The 26906-nt window shown below is 40.5% G+C and overlaps 1 protein-coding gene across 15 annotated transcripts in view; it reads right to left on the bottom strand.

The window, feature by feature from the left end:
- The window catches only part of SYNE1 (spectrin repeat containing nuclear envelope protein 1), a 603546-nt gene that overhangs the window by 423455 nt on the left and 153185 nt on the right, over positions 1 to 26906 (bottom strand). For 12 of the 15 annotated variants that reach the window (XM_075596504.1, XM_075596505.1, XM_075596506.1 and 9 more), the window contains 6 exons: positions 22670 to 22765; positions 21421 to 21504; positions 20632 to 20652; positions 14074 to 14166; positions 10815 to 10993; positions 1393 to 1589 (listed from right to left, as the gene is read on the bottom strand). In XM_075596504.1, coding sequence (XP_075452619.1) covers positions 1393 to 1589; positions 10815 to 10993; positions 14074 to 14166; positions 20632 to 20652; positions 21421 to 21504; positions 22670 to 22765 — 670 coding nt within the window. The remainder of the gene's footprint in view (positions 1 to 1392; positions 1590 to 10814; positions 10994 to 14073; positions 14167 to 20631; positions 20653 to 21420; positions 21505 to 22669; positions 22766 to 26906) is intronic. The other 3 variants (XM_075596507.1, XM_075596511.1, XM_075596520.1) reach the window with 1 other exon arrangement.

Here is a 26906-nt window from a genome sequence, read left to right as displayed (position 1 = left end):
TTTTAAATTGGGAGCCACGTTTAGACCACATTATAAGCAGATCTGTGTTGTAGGGATCGTGCTATAACAGGGTTGAGCTGTACTTAACTGATATTATGAAGAAATAAATTGAATTAACAGGAATTTTCCAAAGCTGGAATATAAAATATCTGAAATATTGATATACTCTACTAGTAAGTAATCATTTTGTTTCCATTTATGTTACACTATCATAACCATCAGACCAGAGCTCTTATACTCAACTACAGACACGTGAAGGGATATGTCAGTCTACTCACTGGCCATAGCCATATTCCCTTCTACATCCTGCACAAGAATACAAAGAGCGAGTACAACTCTGTACATGTTAATTTAATTAAGAACACCCTCCTTTTCTATAGACTGAATTCAGTTTAGATGCTTTATTTCTCAGATATGACATTAATTATGACTTAAAGTAGTAATACAGCTTTCATTTATTTATTTTTATTTATGTTTTTTTTATTATAGGATTTCAGCAGGGGGTCTCCGGAGCTGAACCGTGTTGATTTCAGCTTGGGGTACCCTCTGCTTCCAGAGGTACTTACTTCCATAGGGGGTGCCGGTAGCTCTGTGAAGTTTAAATGGAGTCCTTGAATATTAAATGTAATGGTTTGGCTATTACTGAACTTAACTCCTTAAGAACTCTTGGATGTATGCTGTCAGGGCCAGGTGCTTAATTTACTTTAATTTTATCAAGCGCCAATTAACTTTTTCATCAGTTAACCACTTATTCGTTAATGTAGGGGTTGTGGCTTCTTCATGCGGCACTACTATTGCAAATGTTTCTTCCCTGGTAAACACAGAGGCAAAGAATGTGTTTAATACCTCTGCTTTTTCCTTATCTCCAATAATCTGCCTGCCCATCTCACACTGAAAAGGTCCTATATTTACTTTCCTCATTTTTTTGTTTGTTATTAAGGTACTTAAAGAACTTTTTCGGGTTGATCTTACTTTCTATTGCAATCCTTTATTCATTACTCATTTTTGCTAATTTGATTGCCCTTTTGCAATTTTTGTTACATTCCTTATAATTCTGATATGATGCATCTGTCTCTTCTAACTTTAAGAATAGAAATGCATGGCTCTTCTTTTCCATTGCCTCTCCTACCTGTTTATTAAACCACATTGGAATCATCCAATTGGATTGGAATAAACCAATTTGTTTGTGAACAAATAGATTGTTCTAATGAATGTTAGAATGATTGTTTTGCATTTGTAAATGAAAGGATGTTTATTATTTAATTTTTTATTAACTTGATAAACCAAAATTTAGAAATGAATGTCTTTTATACATAATAATGTGATGCACACACGGAATAAACCTATTATAGGCTTTTATTACTGATCATTTTATACATATTGACAATATACCTTCAGGATCTAGCAGCCTCGGAATTCCCAGCTCAATTTCTGCAATAGAAAAAGCCTCTTCAAGATTTTCACGATTGGTTCTTCCCTTCAATTTTTCCATGTCCACCAGATCTGGTCGGATTGCATATATTACTGAATGAAAGGCATAGCCGTTTCTCCAGCTGGGCCCGAAATCTTTTACTTCAATTCCAAGTCGCCTTAAAGTGCAAAAAGGAAGAAAAGGTAAGGCAGTCACCATGTGTACAGACGCATTAACTGTGTATGGGGTTTCTTCTATATACCATGGTTTTAAAGGCACAATCCCATGTACCTGGGCAAACATATAAACCTTTTGTAAACAATTGAATCTAATCTGGTCATGATAAAAAAAAAACTAAGATTTGGTGTGTTTTTGTTTCTCTAGAAATTAATTGCAAATTGATTTTCTTAGTGGTATCTGGGTGGTGGTGGTGGTGGTGGTGGTCGTGGTGGGTACTGGGTGGGTGGTACCGAGTGGGTGGTACCAGGTGGGTGGTACCCTTACCCTACACTGTCCTTATCACAGAGGAGTACAGGGTTGGTTATTGCAAACTCTTGTTAAACACACAGTGACATCAGACAGACGGATACGTCCACAGGAAAAATATATAAACAAATATTTATAAATACTTATAGGTGTCAAATTATGGTAGAAAAGGCTCCGATCATGCAAAAGCAACCCCTTAAAGCTATCACTGCCGTTATGACACTGGTCCTAGGAGGAATTGCCCCTTTAAAAGTATAACACAAACTATTTCAAAAGTGAGTACATTTTCTTTTTTACTAGAGTTATGTAATTGATGGGAAGCTCTTGAGGAAATGTTAACAATTCCCTTGTCCATATTAGCCAAGAAGCCAATAAAGAAATCTCCCTCTCAGTAGAAGTAAAACCTATATGTATCAACCCAACTTTTTTTTGGTTGGAAAGCCTTAAATAGGTTAGGCCCATATAATATAAATACCTATTTAATATTCAATAAAAATGTTGTTAATTTAAGAAATAACTTCTGAACAAACGGGCATTAGCTTGGCCTTTACCCTTTTTTTAAGCAGCAGTAACCCCAAGATGGCTGCCGTGGTAATGCAATAGGAAGCCATGATGTATAATCATGCCCCGATGGCATAGCAGCTTCCTCTTGTTTCAAGTGACCCAACAGTAATATAAACCGCAAATACAAAGGTTAATTTATTAGGGCTCAGAATAGAGCACCTAGAGTTCTAGAAGCCTTCCACATTCAAATTATGAAAATTTAAGCAACAATTGCCAAGTACGCCATTTTCTGTAGGGATTCTTACTATTATAGGCTAAATATGTACAGTATCTATGTTAACATCTTTAGTATTTTAATGTTTACCAGCTAGTAGTAGCTATTGTAGTATAGGTTCAAGTTTCTAGGTGTCCCTAGCTCATTAACACCCAGAATTGAAACCTGTCCTAAAGCTTTGACCTATAATTCCTATTGAAATAAAGCATTGCTATTGTAAGAAACTAATAGGAGACAGTGGAGCATGAGATCGCACAAGTTAAAATACACTGTACCAAAGCACACAAAAGACAACAAGAATGCCCATGGTTTTAAAGTTTTAGCATTCTCTTTTCTAAATCATGTTAAAAGCAACTGATAAAACACAACACTGTTTATAGTAGAGACATTTTCTCTACATTTTTCACACATTTGTTTGCGGATCTATTCCATTTGTCACTTACCCCTTACGACTCTTTCTCCTGCACATTTAAGATGGAATATAAATTAGTAAGTATGATTGATTCAAACGTTAGTTGCAATAACATGTAGTGTGCTAATCAGTGGTGGGTAACCTGTAGCCCCAAGGTTCTATGCTACCCTTTGAAGGGTCAATTTAGAGGTTTTATCATAGTCTATGAAATATAAAGTAATAAAACGACTTTTATGCCTGTATACACTGTTAAATTATATACAGGCCCATGTTTAGTAAGCAGTGCATGCAATAAGACACCATACAGCACATTTATGTGAAATTACTATGTTGTCTTCCAGCACTGGAAGGTGTCTTATAGCATAGCACTGCTTATTAAAGTATCAATAATCTAATCACCGTCTCTACATATTTATTAAAAAAGATTGCAAACCCTTAAATAGTATAGATCTTTCCAGTCATAAGCATGAAAATTCTGCAATATTTTTTTCCCCATTAATATTTTGTTGTAAACATTGCCAAATAAAAACAACTTCTGAGGACAATAAAAATTGCCAGGTCTCTCCAGTAATCCAATTCTGTTGTAAACTTTCCCTCATTTTTTTTCTTCTGTATTTCTGTTTTTGTCAAGTATTCTCTAATTCTTCCTCTCCTTCTTGTCTTCAAGTTTTAAATTCCTTTTAGTGTCTTATCTTATTTTTACAAATGTGTTTCTTTTTAATATTCTCTTCTCTATCATACTGGGGGGGGGGGTGGAGGGGTTCACACTAATTTCTCTTCTTTTATTCTTTAGTATTTTGCTTTCTTTCACAATCATCAAATTTCTATGTCTTTCTCTTTCCTCTCTAAGGCTGCGCTTATAGTCCCGGTGACGGCGATGCGATGTTGCGGCGAAACAAATGTATTGCCACCGTCGTGTGTGCTTATAGTAAGTGTGACGGAGAGACGGGGATCGACGTGGCGGCGCGAAATTTGGAAGCCGGTCAAATTTGATTTTTCAGAGGCTGTCGCCACATGTGACAGCCTCTGAACCAATCAATGGCCAGGTCGCTTGCGACGTCGCTGCAAAGCGAAATACAACTTTCGCGGGCGGCGACGGCGACGGGTGATGTCATCCGTCACGTTGCCATCATGCGCACTATATCCGCGGCCTAACTCTCTCCTCATCCTTCTCCTGGCAAGCTAATGTAACCCTCTTATCCCCCACCCGACATGAGATTCGGGGGGGTACACTCCTTCTGGTTACTGTACATGGTCTTGGTGCTGTGACCTGCTGGCAAACAGGAGGGCTGAGGGCTCCGCGGTGTTGTGGTTAGAACCAGGACAGGGACAGGAGGTGGTGTGGGACAGGTTACCTTGCTCTTGTTCTCTCTGGGTGGTGCAGTGCCTCCAGCCAGTAGGGATCCTCTGGGGTCTCCAGAGGAGGGACCCCCACTGACACTTTCTCCTTCTCACACCAGGAACAGCATAGGCCTGCTACACAGCATAGTACAGCATCACAGCATAGGCTTGCTCTTTCTTCTCTGCCCTCTGCTCATAGCAACATAATTTCCCTCCCTCTCACCCAGGTGGGGTAAGAGGGAGAGACCGCTTCTCTATCATCTCTACTCAATATCTCTTCTCTGACTAACTCATCTTCCTAACTGATCACTTATTTTAGGAAACGTGTCAATTTGAATATCCTCGGGGAGTGTCTCTAGCTTTGAATCATTACAACTCAAAGCTGGATACCGATTGGCTCACACACACCAGGGGGTCCAACCCATATCCACCCTTTGGATTAACATGCTCAAAGATTGCTTAAGCTGCCCCTGAATATTGCTACAATACTCAGAGCTGAAACTGAAGGCTAACTGAAGGAATTAACCTTTCCACTGCCTGTTCTAACAGGACTGACAGAGGAAAGGCCCAGAATTAGTAATAGCTGCCGAAGGCCAGGCTATTGACTCCCTCTGGTAAAATTCCAACCGTCCCAGCTTGGACTACAGCAGGTATAACCCTCACCTGGCTGTGCAACACCTGTAAATTACATGAGCTGAATTGCAATAACTCCTATGCACTTCAGCTTAACAGGACTGACACACTTACTGCATGGACACAGATACATGGCAATACAGTGACTGACTAAACAGAACCATTCTACTAACACAGCAGTACAGAGTGCATTAATAGTAATGAGCAGGGTCAGGCTTCCTGACCATTCTACCAGTATCATCATGTACCTGTACTGAATAGCACCTGCGTCTGCCGAACTCCGAGATATATTCTACTCGGTCTATGTGAATATCTCTCCCCACCATCCATAGTTTTAATAACTGGGGAGCTCTATCCAAATCCACATAGGCTGGATCTTTTGCATACGTCCCAAAGTGGGCAATTATGGCCTCTTTCACCCACTCTAAACGGTGAATTTCTACAGTTCTCATCAAGTTCTCAGGGTGATATGGGAACTCATATCCCATCTTTCTGAACCTATGAACTATTACTCGGACTGCTCTACTAAATTTCACTAAGATGCGGTCAGTAGCAGTAACCGGCAGCACCCAGAATATAAGACCTTCCCACATAGGGATTCCTTCTGTCTCCTCTTTAAGAGGAGACAAAACATTTTCGGATGTTACTGAACTCATCCCTTCATCCTCACAATTCCCCCACTGCACAGACCCTTCCAAATACATATCAGGCATAACAGACATAACATTATAACATTATATTGTACAATTGAAGCCACAGGACTTCCGGGTGAAGAGGGCCTGGGGGACAAGGGTCGCACTTTGGGAATAGTGATGTATGGGGAAGGCGGGGCAGAAGGGGCAGATGGCTCAGGGACTAGGGCCTCCGATGACAAGGGGCCAGCACCAAAGTCTCTAGGGGGCATGTTCAGGGAACTCTCCCCGGGAGGAGCAATGGCACAGTCCTGGGTCAAGTTCAATTTGCCCCTCCCTCTGCTCTTACGGCAGCGGGCTTCAGCCAGCGCCTGGGACTTCTTCCGCTCCCTGCATGTCAGGAGGAAAGGATCAACCGGAAGGGTATTACTCACTGGAGCGGCCTCTATCTCACTGGAGCTCACCCGGCCGGGCGAATCGGCGGCCATCTTATCTCCCGGTGGTGGAGTAGCAACTGTATGGTTTATGCTATCATCGGGGGTGGTGCCGGCCGGCACTTCTCCCGACAGTCGACTCTGGAGCAGCATGTCATCATAGTGGCGTTCAGCAGCTCACATGTAGGTCAGCGCACGAGCACGGGCCTCGCAGATCTCCTGCTGACACCGCAGATACAGCTCCGCAGCTTTCTGGGCTTAATCCCAACGGGGATCTGTAGACAGGATACACAGCTCACCGCCATCAGTGGCAGCAGGGTGGATCCCAGCAGCATCGGGTACGTGGGAGGCATCGGCCGATACCTCAGTGGTGACAGGAACAGCGGAAGTTTCGACAGAGGGTACCTCCCTCACGGAGCGGCTCAACGGAGCTGTAGCAGGACGCACCTCGCAGTAGGTAAGCGGGGTGGTCCCGCTGGGCTCGGACGGCAGACCACTGAGCGCCGCTGGCACAGGCGCAGAGGAGGATGACTCCAAAAGCGGAGGACAACCAGGTATGTTATGGAAGGCATTCACCCAGGCAGTGGGCCCAAGCAGGGAGCCTTCTTTCCAGCCACCATGCCGGACGATAGGAAGGTCCATGCTGGACCGGGATGAGGGGTACGTGGACACCACTTGTAGATCGGGGTAGAACAGTTCATACACCATGGCAATATAATGGTGGGCAACGTCGTCGGCGGATGCTTGAACCAGTTTAGACAACTTGCACACCAGGGTGTAGAGAGTGCGCAACTCCTCAGTGCTCATGATAAGATCAGGTTCTGCGTGGCCATGGAGTCTAGCCCACAGATAAGGCACACGGCATGTGGAGCAACTTCCCGTGAGGTGAAGAGAGCCGCCAGGATAATCACACAAGGGGCAGACCCCAAGTAGTTGATTCTCAGGGGAGTCCCTAATGACTAGGACTCCTCCGGGCAGTTCGTAGACTTGTCCACGATTCTCCATGATCATAGATAGCAGGCAGCAGTTCAGAGGCACAACTGCTGTCTCTGTAGTACACGTGCGTCTGGCTCCTCACTTCCTGTGAGTTCCTTCATTCACACTCAGCTCCTCCCCCTAGTAGATAGGATAGTCCAATCCAGAGCAAGCAAAGGGGGAGGAGTTTCAATAGTTCCCGCAATTTCTTGCAAGCTGGAGGGCAGCCAAAAGCTTGCAAGTGTAGAAATCTTTGCAGAACAGCACATGGCTTCCCTGGTAAGGCGGGAAGCGCCATTTTGAGCACACAGAGTCCATGCGGCCCCCAGTTATCTGGAGCCGCCATCTTGAGAGCAGGAAAGCACATGGCGTCCCTCTTAGGAGCAGGAACTCACCATCTTGAGATAGTAACACAGTCCAGCACAAACGTGACTCCTTCTTCCATTAAGAAGTCACACAATAGCACAATTCTCTTGTGTTCAGCCGTGGCCCCTGTAGTGCTGTACAGAACCACACCAAACACAATTCCTTCCTGTCCCTGTTCTTTGAGTCCCACGCTCCCTGGTGTCGCCTCAGGGAACGCCTCGCAACAGGGACTTCCACAATAACTCTTATTGCAGGGTGCACTGGAACCGAGACAGCCGTGGTCCTCATGGTCCTGTCCCCTCTTCGCCTCGTCGGTGTGGGTGCAGAAAGGTCACCACGCTTCCTTGGTGTCGCCTCAGGCAAGCCGCCCCAACTGAGTGCCAATAAGGGGCCTCCAGCTCCCTGGTGTCGCCTCAGGAGTCGGTCCCCCTTTGCTTCATAGATGGGTGCACAGGAACCTCCTTTCCGCAAAGCCCCTATCCCCTTGAAGTGCAAGTGGTTACCCATACCACCTCTGGTCAACGGTCCATAGCCACACACCACCAGGGGGTAGCCCAACCTTGCAAAGTGTCTTCTTGGATAGGGTAACCCCCTCCCTGGGGATGCTTCAAAGAGAGGTTCCCTCAATGAAAGTCAATGGGCTGCTCTGTGCTGCATTCAAAGTCCCAAACACTGCTGCCTGGTCCACTGTCTCTGAAAACCTATCCCGTTGGTAAAACCTGTCCTGTCCTGGGATGCAGTCCTCATCTCAGCAGCGCCTCCAAATGTAACCCTCTTATCCCCCACCCGACATGAGATTGGGGGGGGGTACACTCCTTCTGGTTACTGTACACGGTCTTGGTGCTGTGACCTGCTGGCAAACAGGAGGGCTGAGGGCTCCGCGGTGTTGTGGGGAGAACCAGGACAGGGACAGGACGTGGTGTGGGACAGGTTACCTTACTCTTGTTCTCTCTGGGTGGTGCAGTGCCTCCAGCCAGTAGGGATCTTCTGTGGTCTCCAGAGGAGGGAATCCCACTGACACTTTCTCCTTCTCACACCAGCAACAGTGATACACACACAGCAGCTTCTTTCTGTGGTTCTTTATTGGCAGAGCAGCATACAAAGCATAGTAAAGCATCACAGCATAGGCCTGCTTTTTCTTCTCTGCCCTCTGCTCATAGCAACATAATTTCGCTCCCTCTCACGCAGGTGGGGTAAGAGGGAGAGACCGCTTCTCTATCAGCTCTACTCAATATCTCTTCTCTGACTAACTCATCTTCCTACTGATCACTTATTTTAGGAAACATGTCTCAATTTGAATATCCTCAGGGAGTGTCTCTAGCTTTGAATCATTACAACTCAAAGCTGAATACCGATTGGCTCACACACATGTTCCAATCCATATCCACCCTAACATATGGGTGTTTCAACCCATATCCACCCTTTGGATTAACATGCTCAAAGGTTGCTTAAACCTGCCCCTGAATATTGCTACAATACTCAGAGCTGAAATGCAAACAGGCTAACTGAAGGAATTAACCTTTCCACTGCCTGTTCTAACAGGACTGACAGAGGAAAGGCCCAGAATTAGCAATAGCTGCCGAAGGCCAGGCAATACTAATAACATCACCCGTAGAACGTAGATGATCTAAATGAGCATGATATTTTTACACAGTTCAACTCTCGGAGGTGTTTGTTGCTAGTGTTAACTATATCAGATAACATTGACTGTTCAACCAGTTCAGAGTCTAAATAATAGCCCATTGGTGCTTGGGGGTCCGCAGTATTTTGCAATTGGCTTGTGATTGGTAAAGTCAAATTTGTGGTCTTGATCAGCCACTTCGGAATTTATAGAAGAAGTTTAAGTTGTCTACCACTGCTTTATATATGGATTACTGTATATGTTTATTAAGATTTACAGCATCAATTTATAGAGGTATAAGATGTGGTAGCCATATGTGGTAGCCATATTTGTCCACTTGCAGTTAAAAAAAAAAGGTCTTTGGTAGCAAGTAATTTTTATAAGGTTTAATAGAAGATATTTCAAAAGCTATATTCTCTTTTTTATATCAAACAATACTTCAAAAATACGAAAGAAAAGCCTAAACGGATATTGTTTTTGGATTAGAGCCTTATACAGCGCTCAAAATACCCACTCGTCCATTTGCTCGTCCATTTGCCTGAGACAAGTAGAAACTTGGGGGTGACTTGTAGAGCTGAAAGTGTGACTGCTGCAGAATCTCTTTTCAAGTAGTATTATCAAAGTACAATTCTGCTTTCTGAGGTTATGTCCCACAGTGCACAGCGCTGTGGAAGGCATTCTGGGGCATAACTTCAGAAAAAAGAGCAGTGATTTACAGGTCTGGAGCCACGCTCTTTCCTCAACTCGCCCTCGCGATGGACGAGTGGCATTCCAAGGTTTGTTATATTTTTAGAGCCCTAGTCTCATATATTTTGATGTGTGAAATGGATATTAGGCATTGGAAAGAGTGGCTGTGAGGTTATTATTTTTGATAAGCCCAATAATATTTTCTTTGGTATCTGTTCTTTAACAAAAAAGTGCCTGGCAATGGCGCTTTGTCAAAGACTCTTTGACAAAGCGTCATTGCCGGTGCGTAACGCGTTAGAGTGTCTCTCTTTGCTTATTGTATGTGTCATTAAAGTTTTTTGTGCTATCAGCACCAGCAGTCCAGTTCCGTTGTTCTTGGCTGTGCATCACCAGCAAACCACTTTTCCTGTCATCTACATCTGTTGGAGCACGCCAGCGATAGCTCGTGTACCGGGAACAGAGTGAGTACTCTTTGCTTAGTTTTACGATCCACTTTTTCACTGCTGTGGTTCGGTTTGAATATATTATATATATATTGAGGTATGGGCCAAAGGTTTCTTTAAAATATTTGGACATTTTTAAATGAGGGATATCTTTAGGAGCAGGAGTGGAGGATAGTTTCAGCGTCCACTGTTTCCCTCACAGATTACATATCCAGGGCTGTGGATACATAAAACTCAAAAATATGTGCAAATATATATATATGTGTGTGTGTATATATATATATACAATATATAGTACTGATTTTTATGCATGTTTGTTATGTCCTGATAAAAGTGTAATTTTGCACCGAAACATTGATTCTTTAATAAATGTTTTGTATTTTTCTATATTAAGACTGGTGTGCTATTTATAGTTACATGTTTGAAGCAGCAAGACTACAATGAATGTGCACCAAGCATCTGCAATTCCAGTTGGTGTGCATCTCCACTCTCAAATGCCTCAATGGTGATCTGTCATCAGTTTTTATACTTTCATGTCTCTATTCTGACCAATATAATCAATACAATGACCTTACTAATAATTGACTCTACTTACTTGGCTGCTGTGTATTGCACCCATCTCAGTAGTGCTTTCTTGGCGCTTCCTTGAATTTTGTTCACCACTTTCCTTTTGGTTGGAGGACTTGCATTTTCTGAGCTCACTACACTGTCCACAGAAGACGTGCTACTGGACAGTGAATGCAGTTGTGGAAGGTTGCTTGTTAACTCTTCAATCTATAGGAAAATACACGTCAGACTACATGAAGTGAAGTACTCTACTGCAAATGCCAGCTCAAACATAAGATTAAGGGTTCAACTGCCACCTCTTCCATCGACTGCAAAATTAATCAATTATTTTTTTTGCCATTCGTTGGAGTGGGTTTCAGAAGGGTGAGCAAGGAATATTATTATTACTGCAGTACAGGTATAACGTTACAAAAATCGCCACCTGAAATTTGGAATTGAGAAAAAGCCAGAATGTATGAAGGTGAAGTTTACAACTAAGAGAGCTGCAAATCAAATTTTTGGAAATTGCTTAGTTGACATATTTTTTTATGTAACTCTCTTATTAGGACATTATAAACCCATCAAAAATCAAATTCATTCTTCAGTTTATTTGATTCTATGAAATCACCATTTAGGATCCATCCGTTAGACACCAGATGCAAGTAATACAGGGATGTATTCATTTCTAAATAAATGGGACAAAGGATTCCTAGCAGTAAAAGATCCATATCAGCTCAAAACCGACTGTTTGTTGATGAAAAAAATGAAACAATAGTTGCAATAAGTTGATTAGCGTCCACTAGGCCATTGGACAGTGTACACTTAACTACTACAAAATGTATTATGCAACGATCCGTGTTTTTCACATATAATGAGAATGTTTTCCTGAATACAATTGTTTATGACTAACCAGCAGAAAATACAATTACCCATAACGAGGAGCGGCATGATTCCTTTCTATGTAAGTGTTTGAGAGAACAACTTGTGTGCTCTTTATTTGAAACTAGGCATCTGTATCTCGTCACCAACAAACCATAAATGGTCTCTTTAATAAGCTATCCACACACATGAGAAAACACTGAGTTCAGTGTGGGTACTACTTTTCCAAATCAAGCACACCTCATAAGTTCTAAAGTCTTCAAAATTCTCCTAAACATGTACACTACATATAACCTCCAATCAGCTGTAGTTCTTATTAATTTTACATTATGTTCTCACCTACACAAAGTAGAAGGCAATTTGGGGTAGTGGGTACTATGCTATTGTAATGTATTTAACATGAAAACATAAGTAACAATATGAATATAACAAATAGTGTGTGTGTGTGTGTGTGTGTGTGTGTGTGTGTATATGTATATACTGTATGTGTGTGTGTGTGTGTGTGTGTGTGTGTGTGTGTGTGTGTGTGTGTGTGTGTGTGTGTGTGTGTGTGTGTGTGTGTGTGTGTGTGTGTGTGTGTCTCTATCTATCTGAATTCAAATATTTAAGTAGAGGCTATATTAAAGTTATATACCTTGCTAACGAGAAAATGATGCAGTAATATAGCAGCAACAATGTTCAGGACTGCTTGGCGAATCAAATCAAATGAAAATATCACCTGTGAGCACATTTGCCTGTCTCAGACAGGTCGGCAACCCTGTCTTTCGCCATTTTCGCTTAGCATACTGTACATGGCTTCCACTGCAGTCAGGGATTCTGTGTAATAACGTGCAAATGCACTTATAACCAGCAATTCAGCAGCATAACTCTTATGTGCATTCAAATTTTATTTTATACAACAAAAGACAAAAATACCCAATGCTACATCCAATGTGACAGAAAATACATACTGTAGTAAAATACTTAAATATTTGAATTCTCATACTGTGCAGGACTGGTCTATTGAGATCTTCTCCCTCCACTGTATAGGTAAATGAGAATAATCACAGGTAGTGTTTGGACCTGCATAGTGGTCATGCTTTGACATGGTTGCAGGCTTATAACACATTGTCCAAAGGGTTTAACTAAATGACCATTACGTATGATAACACAAACAGTGACCCGCTGCCATCTGGTAAGTGGTCAATTCAGCCGTTCAGTGGAATCATCTGTGGGACATTTCCATAGGGAGAATATTGCGTTCTTTTATATTATTAGTGTTGTTGTTTTAATAAATTTGTTTTTACTTTTGAAGTACACCTGTTGTGCGTCTCAGCTCCCAGCTAATAGTCTATTGTCTACATGTTGTTATTTTCCATGTGTATGATATCATCATCCCGGGTTCCAGTTATCAATACCAGTCCGGGTTGTATACCACTTATTTACTATTTATTAATTTCACATGCATTTATAGGCAGGCGCCAGTGATATACATTTTTTCACATGTTCACCCATCTCTGACTAGGTGGTCAGAGTCATATCATAGGCTGTCCCTATATTCCTACCAATTGTTAGGATAATAGGCGTTTTACACACATTAGTGCACACATCACTTTAGAAATAGCGCTTCTTTTTCTTGCTAGTTGCACTATGTATTTTCTGTCATATTGGATGTAGCATTGGGTATTTTTGTGTTTTGTTATATACATTTGGCCACGCCCAGGAGCACTACTTTTGACACAAATATATATCTGATGTGGTGGGTGCTGGGGTTAGAGCTCGCAGGGAATGTGTGTTCATTCATTGTCAACTGGTAACAAATTTGGATATTGGTGACACCTACTCCCTGGCTTTAAGCTCACTCCCCCACTTTTTAAGTAGCAGGTTTTTTCATGTACCTGTGCAGGACTGGTCTATTGAGATATTTCTCCCTCCATTGCAGAGGTAAATGAGACTACTCACAGGTAGTGTTAGGACCTGCATAGTGGTCATGCTGTGACGTGGCTGCAGGCTTATAACGCTTTGGCCAAAGGGTTTAACTAAATGACCCTTACTTATGAGAATACAAACATTTAAGTAGTTTACTATGTATTTTCTGTCACATTGGATGTAGCATTGGGTATTTTAGTCTTTTGTTGTATACATTTGGACGTGTGTGTGTGTGTGTGTGTGTGTGTGTGTGTGTGTGTGTGTGTGTGTGTGTGTGTGTGTGTGTGTGTGTGTGTGTGTGGTGGGTGCTGGGATTAGAGCTTCAGGAATTGTGTGTTCAAATGTTATTTTACATCAATATGCCATTGAAATAAAAACATGTACCACTGTATGAACAATTTCACATGAGAAAAACATATATATGAAGAGAAAGGCAATAATAGAAGTAATATCTTTCTTAGGGGGACTGCAAGCAAGCAATCAGCGCATTATAGTGTACAAGAATAAATTCTGCATTATACCTGAAAATATAAGATGATGGTCCATATCAAACCAAGTACGATGGAGGGCCTGCCATCTGCAATGTCCGTTGAGTTTATATTCACCAGTTTAATCTGGAAAAATAAAATAAAATATATGTACAAATGTATATTTGTTACTTTACCATGTACACAGAGGGGAGCCCCCGCACAGCTAAATGGTGGAAGTGAGGTGCTTTCTAAGTAAGGTGCAATGGCAAAAACTAAGAAGAAAAAGAAACCTAGTGAGTGAGCACTCAGTCACAGAATGTGTAATATGAATGTATATAAAAATATCATTTATTGTCATCTAACAAATATAAAATAAAAGGATTTAAAATAAACAGCAACAAAGTAACTGTAATCAAAATAACATTGCTGTATAAGCTCTGTTGATTAATATATGGGAGATATGACATAAGGTCAGAATCTCATGCTGTGGATAACAGCCTGATGGAAATAGGGGTTAATATTGTTCACTGCTGTATTAACTGCCTTAATGGGCAGTGATATATGTGGGTAAGTAGGACCCAACTAGCTGACAGCTAAAATATATCAAAGTGGCCTAAAGATACCCTAAATGATTGTGAGTGATCTCAATTGTGTAACATAGTGAACCTGCAGGAATGTCCCCTTATGGGGGCATATAGACACTATTACATCAATAGGGATACATTACTGCATAGGGTATCAGTAGAGAGGTAGTTAAAACATGTAATAATCACAAAGGGATCAGCAAAACACACCTATAAATGAACCAAGGTGTCTTGCATATGGTAATGTCCCTGTACAAGAAAGGAGTGTCAATTTTATGTATGAATGGCACAATAGCTTGATGTAAGAGAGCAACTGTGCTGTGAGTGGAGAATTAACAACACCCGACCGATCACAGGAATGCAGTAACCCAACGTGCATATACTGCTATATTGTGAGGTAATCGGTGAGCCAAATCCAATCACCTGACCACTACCAGCAAAGCAGCAACCCTATATGAACAGGCTGCTGTGTTGTAAAATAAATGGTAATGTTTAACATGCAGTATATGCACGTTGGGCTACTGCATTCCTGTGATCGGTCGGGTGTTGTTAACCACCAAAGATATCTCCAGCGGAGAAGCCCCACCAACAGACACGGAGGAGGCAACAGCACCCTGGGCAGGGAAGTGGACTGGGGGATGGCGGGAAGGGAAAGAGCAGTAAGCGGAGTGGGGGGTAGGGGGTGGTTCAGCATCACGGTTGCCCTAGGCTTGATCTGGAGGGGGAGGTGGATGTTGCACAATAGCCTCATGGTAGTGGCTCCCAGAACAGCTCCCAGGTGAGCGTGTGACACGGTGAGTACCGCAAAGATGGCTTCGGAGAGGGAGGGTACTGGACAGGTGAGGCTTTGTCCTGGACTGCAGGGGGGTCTTTTGCATGCCATAATGGACCGGGGGGCCATAAGGTGGGGATTCTGCCATCGGTGGGGATTCTGACCTGGGGTCGCTCTACCAGGTGAATGACATTCAATGGAGTGATAAGCTGGGAGGGGAGCAGGACCAGGCAATATCCTACATGTGTTTTTTTTTTTAATACATCAGTTCTGTACTATGAGAAAATACTTGTAGCATTAAAAAAACCCTCTAAATGACATTTTGAATGTATTATAATATAACAAACATTTTTTGTTTCTATAGCAACCATTTACAAAGTCACATCCCCATCCTCTACTGAAACAGGCTTTGGCACAGCCCTTTTTGAGCCCTGTCCTCTCTCTAGCAGTGCACCAATTATATCTAGTGACTGTCTGGTCACATGATCTTCCCCATATAACTTTGCATCTTTGGTCCTCTTCTGCTGCATTGACAGCCATTTAGTGAACCGCCGAGCCGAATCTTTGCCGATCAATCACAGGAGAACAGATCGATAAGCAACTTACCTAATTACTTATTGTGTGGATTGTATTGATGCATATTAAAGGGGAAAACGCAACTTGGATGGCTGCTTTAAAAATCGACCTGCTTCTCTGTATTATGACATTCAGGAGCATTTTGTAAGCTCATACACTGTAGTGCCACTTGATGCATGTTAACATTTTATTAATCTTTCTGCTTGCATCCGAGTTAAATGTTGGAAGCTTGTTTGGAATGTTACATTGGAGGCAAGGCTGTTAAATATTAAATTAGTAAGGTCATTATCTTGATCACCATATTGATCAAATGTCACTTTGAAGTGAGAATACTTTGTCGACAGGTGAAAAATTATGGCCCCATGCAAATACTGATACATGCTATTAAAATGTGAGTCATTTAACTCCTCCAATTGCCTCATGTGACCACTGAGGAAATAGCTCATTGATGCATGAAAATGCCTTTCTTAATTTCAATCTCAGTGACTGAAATCTGAAGGCATTATATTTAAAGACAAAGCTCAAGAAATTCAATAGCGAAAAAGATCTGCACCAGACTTATCAATAATTAAAATTCCATTAAAAGCAATAGTAATAGGAGAAACATGTTGCATCAGAATTGTACCAGTGTTGACTTGTCTTATGGACACTGCGCTGTTTAATAAATCTGAGCCTTCAGCTGTAGAATATTAAGGGCCATTTTAATTAAGCAGTGCTAGACTGTAGGGCACCACATGGATCATTCATTTGAATGGACAAGAATGTGCCTTAGAGCTCAGCACTGATTGGTAAATATGGGCCAAGATGTGAAGGGGTGCAGTGTGATGCACCAATAATATATTTGAAGTCTCCATGCTGGAGATCTTGTAGTCCCCTAATGAAGAATATTAATTCCCTGGAAAATGGGGGATGAATCTGAGGAGTTTCACTAAATAAACAAATGTATCAATAAAGGTGCAATTTATGCTTTTTAATTGTTTTTCTGTTTAACATAGGTTTGAAGCAGGGGCTCACCTAAGATGATTCCAATTAATTTCAGCTCCGGGATCCCCCTGCTTCCCGAGATACTTACCTCCAAAGCGTGTGCAAGTATCCCTGCAAAGTTTAAAGCTCCCGCATCACGCGGGACTATAGGAAGCCGAACCTGATGAAGTCACAGCTTCCTACTGGCCTGCAGGACACGGGAACTTTGAAATGCCACCATTATGTGAACCCTGTTGACTGTGCTACCTCCGGAAGCAGGGGGTCCCTGAAGGTGAAATTAATGGGGTTCAACTCCAGAGACCCTCTCCTTCAATAGTGTGTTAAAAAAAGAAAATTGCAAAACAAATTGCCAACTTGGATTGCCGCTTTAGGATTATAGCACAGTACATGCAGTTGAGCTTTACATAGGCAGTTCTTTCCATACAGTACAGCAAGTACAGAAGTGAGAATTCATCTGCAAAATTCTTTAGCTTGAGTGCCACACAACAGTTCTTTTTCAATGCATTGAAATATACAGCTATTTTGTACGTGAGGTCCATGAAATACACTGAAGATTTAAGTACAAATGATCTTTGGTAATACAGACATGAAATACACAAAAGAATTAAGTAAAATTGATCTTTGGTAATATAAACATATCTTATTTAGCAGAGACAGAAAAAAATGTTATTCTTAAAGTCCTTAGGTACTTGAAGGCGAAATCCCACAAAAAAAGCATCCTTTGAATTTAACAGTCTAATTGGCTTCCTTAAACAAATCTAACTCTTCCAATACCAAAGATCTGACTGCTTTCATTTTCTGTGGGAAATTAATTACATTTCTTAAGGAGTCTCTTGAAGAGGCAATCCAAGCGGCACTTTAATTTAATATTTTTTTCAAATATATACAGCTTTTGATTACCTTGATTGAAAACTAATTACGATTAATTCTCCCGTTATCGATCCTGCTTCCAGGGTTCACTAAATGGATGCCTTTCAGTTTCAATTAATCCTTCAGTCAGTGTAATTTAGCAGCTACAATGTATCTTTATATTACGAGGGTAACATTATCTATTGTTAGTTTGCAGCTCAAACTGCTGGGAATATTGGCAACAAATGATCACAAACTGGAAAGTGTTGCAAAGATCTTGCACTGCTGGGGGAGGTGGCTAAAACCTGCTATAGAAATCAAAGGATGTCAGTATTAAAACTCCTTAAAAATTTCATTAAGAGTTGAATTAAAAATAATAATAATGTAGTATTATCTAATACTACATAGCTGATTTATTTAAAAAAACACACAGATGTAGGATATTGTTGAATTGCTGCTTTAATGGGAAATTGTTTGCCAATCAAGTGTTTTCTTTACCCTTACCCAATATCTCTTTATCAGAGAGCCAATAAATATAAGGGATTGGGGAGAGGAAGAACTCTGCCTGTATAAGCACTTGCTGGGCACACAATGACACACACAAGGGAGCAGCCAGAGGAAATCAAATTAAGGGGGGTAATATTATCCGACTCTGAAGCAGCCGCTTGGGATGCTTCTGACCGAACATTTCCATTGATTTTAACAACTTTTAAGTCTACACAAATTTGGCAAGTAATTTCACTATTAATATAAAGAGGTAGTACATAAGCCGGTGTTTAAAAAAAAAAAAGAGGGTCCAAGGAAACTTTGGGTTACCCTGGCATCCCTAAAGGGTTCCCTGCAATTCTCAGGTCATTTGAAAATTGGACCAAGTACAGAAAAATGTAGAATACATTTGATCTCAGACATACTATTAGAGAGGCTTGGGGTTCCTTACCATGCATCTGACCTCAGATGCACTATTAGAGAGGGTTGGGGTTCCTTATCATGCATCTGATCTCAGATGCACTATTAGAGAGGGTTGGGGTTCCTTACAATGCATCTAATTTCAGGCGCGCTATTAGAGAGTTGAGGTTCCTTACAATGTATTAGAGCTCAGCCACACTATTAGAGAGGGTTGGGGGGTCCTGACAATGCATCTGATCTCAGACACGCTATTAGTGAGGCTTGGAGTTCCTTACAATGCATCTGATCTCAGACACGCTATTAGAGAGGGTTGGGGTTCCTTACAATGTATCTGATCTCAGACGCGCTATTAGAGAGGGTTGGGGTTCTGCAGAATTTCACAATATAATTATAGGGTTCCTTAAGTAAAAAAAAGTTGGAAACCACGAACATAGGCTAATAGAAATGCATAAAAATAGTTGGAGAAATACCATTATTTCCTAACATGTCAGGTTATATTTGGTGACAATTGATTAGATTACAGTAGCATGCTACAGATGAACGAGATGATGCATGGTATTATCTATAGTTTTAGATGAAACTTGTTTGTCAAAAAAAATACAATAAACTTAGCCACAAAGAAAATGTGCAGAAATAAAAAAGGTGAACTGAAAACATTTAAGCATTTAACAGATATGGTTTTGTAGTGTATTACTATCGTTTTTTACTTTTTTTGCTCAACTCTTCGTTTGGTCATTGTTAATAATATTTACATTTGGCTTTCATGATTTGGCTTTTTTTTAATTTTGCGGCTTTTTAGTACATTTGACTAAATAAAATTTTTAAAAAAAACTACAGGTATATGGGTTTAGTGAAATGAAAGCAGCAATCCTGCCAATTTCAGTATTGATTTCTTCACAGAATGCAAAATCGTTTTTATCATTTTTATCGTGTAGCTTCAGAGGCCTCGTGGTTCCCGAGATACTTGTTCATTCAGTTAATAGGAAGTGAAACATTACCCCCTCCCATGATGTTACGATGTTACGATTTCTTATTGGCTAGATGAACCTGTGAGATTTGGCAGCCATCTTTCCTCCCCTGAAAACACCTGGTTTCTCTGGAACCATTGGGTGCCTTTTAGTAAAAAAATAAATATAGCGTGGTTCAGGATGCACTAAATGGACAACTAAGCACTATGGATATGATTGACATGAATTTGTCGACTCAATCTGGACTATAATTGCAAATGCAAAATATTGTATACCACAAAGATGATACTGTTCTGTGTTGATCTAATGTAAATAGCACCAGATATATACTATGATCCAATATCCTTGAAACAGTTTGTGTAGGTGTATCCTGTGTCCTATATTAGACACGGGTGTTGTAGTTTACAATATGTTGCTAGGCCACAGAGTTTTGTCTACGCAGGATGCAGGATAATGTGATCGCACATGCGCTCTCTTTGCATCGCATGCAGAACAACCCTACCCTCATGGAGTGTGCCCTGGGGACCGCATGGTTTGTGGCCATACATCTAGAAGTGAATTGTTGGTGATGGGTTCAAGTATTGAGTATTCCCTTAGCTATTTAAGGAGTATTTTTATCACATTGGTGGTTTGTCTGAGGAACATTATTTTATCCACTTAAAATTTTTTTGCACTAAATACAACGGCAAATAATTGCAAAAAAAAATCCCCATAATACCTATGTGCCTCAATTTTTTCTATTTTTGATAAGAAATCTGTATGTTTTAATGAAAATCTTATTTCTTGGTTCAAAACACATAAAGCTCACTGATATCAGCCCTTGGCGGTCTGCATGTGTGTTCTATAATCATCTGTATACAATATATCAGGGTTTTGTGCGGCAATGTTTACATTTTTTGAATCTATGATGAACTATATTTCAGTTAAAAAAAAATTATAAACAGAATCGCCAGATCATTATAGTACTAACCGGAGATCCTCTGTATATTGACTTGCATGAAAAGCAAAATAGGCATGATTTATTTTTAGGCCCAACAATATTACAAAGCAAATTTATTTTACATGTGAAGATCAGCACCCCTGACAAACATAATGCATAATGAGTAGACAATAGTACAGACACCTACAGTATGTAAACTCCCCAGGAGCCGGGCGGGGAGGGTTACAATGGAAATTCCAGTAAAATGCCAAAGCTAAGAACTGAAAACCTTATTAAACTAATATATCGGTAATAACTACACTGTATTTGTACTTGACATAGTAGAGGGATTTCTTTCCACCATAAATTAATTAGACAGGAAGTAGATACTGTATGAAGGGCATACTCACAAACAAAAAGTCCTTTGAAAAGGCTATAGACAACATTTTTTTTTGTATTATTGTAGCAATATTGCAAGAAATAACAATGCAGTGTTAATAGGTATGGTTATTGCATATTTGGTGTGCTGGTTTTATTATATTTTAATATTACATAATGTAAATAGTTTTCACTCTAAACTCTACTATAACATAAATTTAGTGTGGTTAGTGAATATCTCACTTTCTTAAGGATAATGGGGATTTATGCTGATACAGTATATATTACGTTGTTGTCTATCTTCATGCAAAAAAAATAAATGCATGCGAATCATTGCTAATGATAATGGTGCCTTCAGAAAGGAAATTTAAAACAACACTTTGTTTCCAGCGTAGTAAACAAGAAATAAAAAAAACTAAATACTGCAAATGTAAATAAAAACAAAGCAAGTCACAAACATACCCGTCTTCCTTCTAAAAACTTGAGAGCTGCACCAATGTTGGCCACCCAGTGAATGCGTTTCATCTGCCTCCCTTGTTCACATGGCTGAAACAAAGGTTGGTACACATCACAAGGTCACAGGACAATAAAGAGCACATTTTTTCATCATTGCATTGCATAATCTGATCTCAGAGCTAGCTATTCTTAGTGTATTTTTTTCTTGCTGGTAACAGCTTAGTGGTAATGATACTACAAAATGCACATTTGCCTAACCGTACAGCAAGACCCCTTTGGGACCCTGTTAAGTCAACTACTGAGTACCTGATGTTTAAAGATTTTCATGAAATATCCGAACATCAGAGCACCCACTTGTGTCAGCTCAGGAGAGGTTATTTAAATAATAGGAGGAGCAAGGGCAGAGTTAAATGATGCACCCACTGCATACAGTAGAATGTATCAATTTTTTTGGTGTGGGGCTGTCATTTTCCTCTGGATCAAAAATACTGTATATTTTTGAGGTTGCAAAGATCACTTTAGCTGAGGCCCTTGTTTAACAAACTCCACTGTGCAATTGGCCTAAAACGGTCATTCATGTCAATGACAGTTTTTGATCAATCACTGTGCAATCAGTTACTTCAGAGCTTACTGATTAAGTGCTAAAATATTTGTGACAAATGTAAGGAACCTAAGTCGATGTTTTTTTTTTTTTTTTTTAAACAATTTACTTTACAAAGCAGAAAGTAATCTAAATATCTCAAGTGAATGTATGAGCATGATACATGGTCTACTGTGCACCCAAAATGGCCGCTGCTCAATAAAAATAACTTAATCATTTTCCATGGAAATAAGGAGGAAGTGGGGATAAGGCAGAGATTTAATATGTACGAAATATTAGTAGCATTGAGAAAGGAGGCATTATCCAGACAAGAAATAAAGCATAGTACAGACACTGAATCTGAATGTTGACAGATTAAGAGGGAAATACTACTTCACAGAAAGGGTAATGAAAGCATGGAAAGAAATTCAAATATGCGTTGGATTCAGATATAGGTGAAAAATCCAGCAATCACATGAGATTTAAAGTCCTAATAAAAGTTGTAAAACTGACAGATTAGGATGGCCAAATGGTCATGATCTGTGTACAATTTCTATTTTGTGTGTCTAATGGCAGAGACGTGGTTAATATGTAGAGTGTTGTTCATGCACATTGCATTCTATGGAGATCTTTTTTATTTGATTTTACCCACTACCTTATTGTTTGTGAACTTACCAATTTCTGCCCAGACAAGACTTCTAATAGGGCAAGCAACTTTGTCCCATCTTTTATATCTTCAAACAGATCCTTTACCATCATCGGAGGAGTGCGCTGTATAGAAAAAGCAACATTTAAACGTGATATAATGTCAATATCATACAAAATGCAAATACAGCATTCAGCAGTGGGGGTCTGGCAAGGCAACAGTACCAACAACTCAACTATCCTTGTAGAAAAAAAGCAACAGGGAGTACATTCAGTACTGCAAACTATGAAAATAAGATTACAAAAAAGGATACTGTACATTTCCATGATTTAATGTGACATTTTCAGTTACACTTGTAGAAGGTTTTTTTTTTTTCTACTGGCCTATGTTCCTTGTTAATTGTGAGGCCTATTAGTCAAATTTCCCTGCAGCATATTTATTGCACAATACCACTTCTCGCCATACTAATTAGGAGCCTATGTGAGATATTAACGCTGACTAAGTATTACATTGTAGGACTTATTTAAAGATTTTTGGTCAGTGACATTAAAGAACAGCTGTGGAACATACAATATTTTTCAGCAAACGTATAAATAAATCTGCAGAACTCACGGAGGCAAAGAGAGCATAATGCATACAGCGGGGGTCTAGTAAAAGAGACCCATTGAAGAGAACTTTAATTTATATCAACAACAAATTCCTATATTTTCTCAATACATATATTTAGTATAAGAACGGTTTTACAACAGCAAACAATTGCCTCTGTACTTCACAGCCTTGTGATGGCAAGTTCCCAGTGGGGAAAAAACAGTTATTAAAAAATTTGCGGCGTTTTGTCTGATTTCAGGAGATGCTTTGTATTTAATGGTGAAATAAGAGAAAACATATATACAATGTATTATATATTTGTAAATGTAAAAGTAGTGGGACGCTGTTCCTTTTTGAACCATCACTGGACATTCCTAATGGTAAAATCCCACTAGCTTAGCAACTTTAGTAAAGCAAACTTGCGGCTGCTGTAACCGTTATGATACAGTATGAGTATGATGTTTAGGGAACGTTACAAGGGCCCCGAAAATAAAGGCCATGATGATGTTTACTTAATGACATATTTGCGTGTGTCTAGGAACACAAACAAAAAAGAAGAGGAGACAGCAGAGAACAGGGTTTGGCCATTGGGATCACTGCAGATGTGATCACATGACCCGTGGCTGTGGCCAGAAGGTTAAGCAATGCTCATTTCTGCTACAATGAGCGCAATATTTTGTATGCTGTGCTATGTCATAACACACCTTGTGGCTCCGGAAGACACTTCCCAGCCCTTCCCTTTGAATGAACCATAAACACATGTCGGCATTAGAAGGTATCTCATGGGCCTTAGTTTCTTGACAAAAACTATCTAGCGGCAAAACATGTGAAATCTTATATGATTTTTTAAATAATAATAATAACAATAAAAAATCAGTTCTGTAGTATTATATAATGGTGACTGGTTTAATATTTGTTTTTTTTAATTTGCCTATTAATGTCATTTTTAATTCGTTTTAATATCCATAACTGGTTTTACCCCACCTTCCAAGCAGTGAAAATATTTGCAACACTTTCCTGTTTGGGATCATTTGTTGCCAATGTGCCAGCAGTTTAAGATGTAAACGGTAACAATAATCAATGTTACCTTAGAAATATCAGGATACATTGTAGCTACTCAGTTACACTGACTGTGACTGATTGAAAATGAAAGGCGGCCATTATGTTAGGCACACACTCCAAATTTTTACAGATTTATAACACAAGCACCAAATGCTTGCCAGCTTAGGTAAGAATGTAGAATATATCATATATAATATAATATATAATGAAGCATGTAAGAATATATTGTCACATGTTGTACATATAAAAAGAAGACAACAAAAGGGGGAATGTACTGTAGTATTGCTGCTTTAAACATGACTACAAAATAAAAACACTACCATATGCAGGGCCGCCAACGGGGGGGTGAGGGGGAGGGGTCTGCCGGGATTGCCGTCCCGGCCCAGTGGACCCCTGCACGGCCGGGTCCCTTATATTTAAAAAAAAGTTTCAAAAAATAAATGGCGGCGATTCCCGCAGGGCACGCTCCTCACTCCCCCCCGCTTCCAACGTGGGACGGAGGGGAAGTGCCGTTGAGAGTGCGCGCGCCAATTGAGCTTCCCCGCGAGCACCAATCCAGCATCCCCCACGCGTGCTTCAGCCGCAGCATCCACGGAATTAGCCTGCCAGTCTTGCCCCCCTCAGCTGCCTGCCCCCTGTGCCCCCCCCCACGCCTCCTGAGCCTACCTCCCACCCCGGGAAGCAGCCACGGGAATATCGGGGGCAGGGGGAAAGCGTCTGGCGTGCAAGGAAGCAAGAAGCAGCACTGACCTAGTCAAGGTCAGTCACCCACCCAGGCAGTCCCTCACCCACCCAGTCACTCACTCACTCACCCACCTAATCACTCACCCACCCAGTCACTCACCCACCCAGTCACTCACCCACCCAGTCACTCAAGTCATTCACTCAAGTCACTCACCCACCCACCCAATCACTCACCCACCCACCCAGTCACTCACTCACCAAGTCACTCAGTCACCCACCCAGTCACTCACCCACCCACCCAGTCACTCAGTCAAGGCAGTAACCCAGGCAGACAGTCACCCACGAAGCAGTCAGTCACCCACCCAGGCAGTCAGTCACCCACCCAGGCAGTCAGTCACCCACCCACCCAGGCAGGCAGTCACCTGTCTTTTGTTGAAAATATAAAAATAAACAGATTGCATTGTAATGTTTTTTCCATATTACAATAAGAAGAAAACAGTTAAGTAAAAGTTGCGTGTGAATTTTTTTTCCCGTGGTTGGTGCGCTATGGGTTGGGGGGGGGAGCTGCTCCTTTCATTTGTCCTGGACCCCATGATTTCTGTTGGCGTCCCTGACCATACTGTATGTACTGAAGTCCTCTCTTTTTTTCACCCACAGGATACAAAAGAGAACATTTGGGTCACCTCTTTTCTACCCAGCAACTTTAAAGTTATTACAATATCATGTTACCAAAAATGCAAACTAACAACAAAAGAATTAATGGGAAGGAGTTTTAAACTATATCTAATTACACAGAAGTTGCAGATTTCCTGGATACCACAGCAGGTCAAATAATGGATGTGAACATGTTCCATAATATTCCATTACTAGCTCTCTATTTTTAATTACAGAATTACCAAAGTTTAAAGCTGCCGGCTTTTTTTTTTTTTTTTTTAAAGTTTATATTTCCCTTTTATACTGGTATGTGCATCAATACAATCCACACAATGATAAGTAATTGATCCGTTCTCCTCTGATCGACTTAATTTAATGACATAAAATTGCAATATTTTTAATATCTGGAGATCTATTTCTGAATTTGAAATTTCTGAAAACTACAGGTAGTAAAGCAACATGAAGAATATGACAAAAATAAAAATCTATCATTTGTCTGGGTTGTTTGCAAGAGCATTAATAGTACTAGGGTTTGAACACAGTTAAGGTCAAATATTCCAAAATGTCATCAGCACTGAAAGGGTTAATGAGTAACCCTCTCTGGGATAAATCCACAAATCTCTGTTTAATCAGGGTTCATAACTTGACGTTACCTAAAATAGAAACATGGTATCGTCTAAGCTAATTTATATGTAAAAACAACGTCTCAACTACTGTATCTCATTATTTTATTTATAAAATGTTTTATCAGGAAATAATACATTGAGAGTTACCTCTCATTTTCAAGTATGGCCTGGGCACAAACTTACAGTATGATAACAATACATGGGTACATTAAAATGACAGGGTTGTACTTTATATTTAAAGACATTTCATAAACAGTTAAAGATAATATATGTTGTGGGCGTATGTAACGGTTACAGACCAGATTAAAATGTGACAGCTGAATTCTTGAAAGAATTTAGACCAGTGGTGGATTTGAGAGTCTCTGGTAGATTGTTCCAGTTTGGGGTGCATGGTAACAGAAGGAGAAGCGACCGGATTCCCTGTTGAACCTTGGGACCATGAACAGTCTTTTGGAGTCAGGTCTCAGAGCTGTGTGTGGTATGGGTGAGGAGTTTGTTCAGATAGGCGGGCATATTATCATGTTATTGTAGCGTAACATTGTGTTATCTTCCAATAATGTGATGCCAGTCTTAGCTTTACTCCTATCTATATCCCGAAATTGGACTTTGGCTAAAGGTGAGAGAAAGAGGAGAGGAGAGGGAAATAATGCTG

The sequence above is a fragment of the Ascaphus truei genome, chromosome 4, assembly GCF_040206685.1.
Source record: "Ascaphus truei isolate aAscTru1 chromosome 4, aAscTru1.hap1, whole genome shotgun sequence".
Classification (NCBI taxonomy): domain Eukaryota; kingdom Metazoa; phylum Chordata; class Amphibia; order Anura; family Ascaphidae; genus Ascaphus; species Ascaphus truei.
The sequence above is the reverse complement of the archived record's forward strand: the minus strand, read 5'-3'. Positions and strand labels throughout refer to the sequence as shown.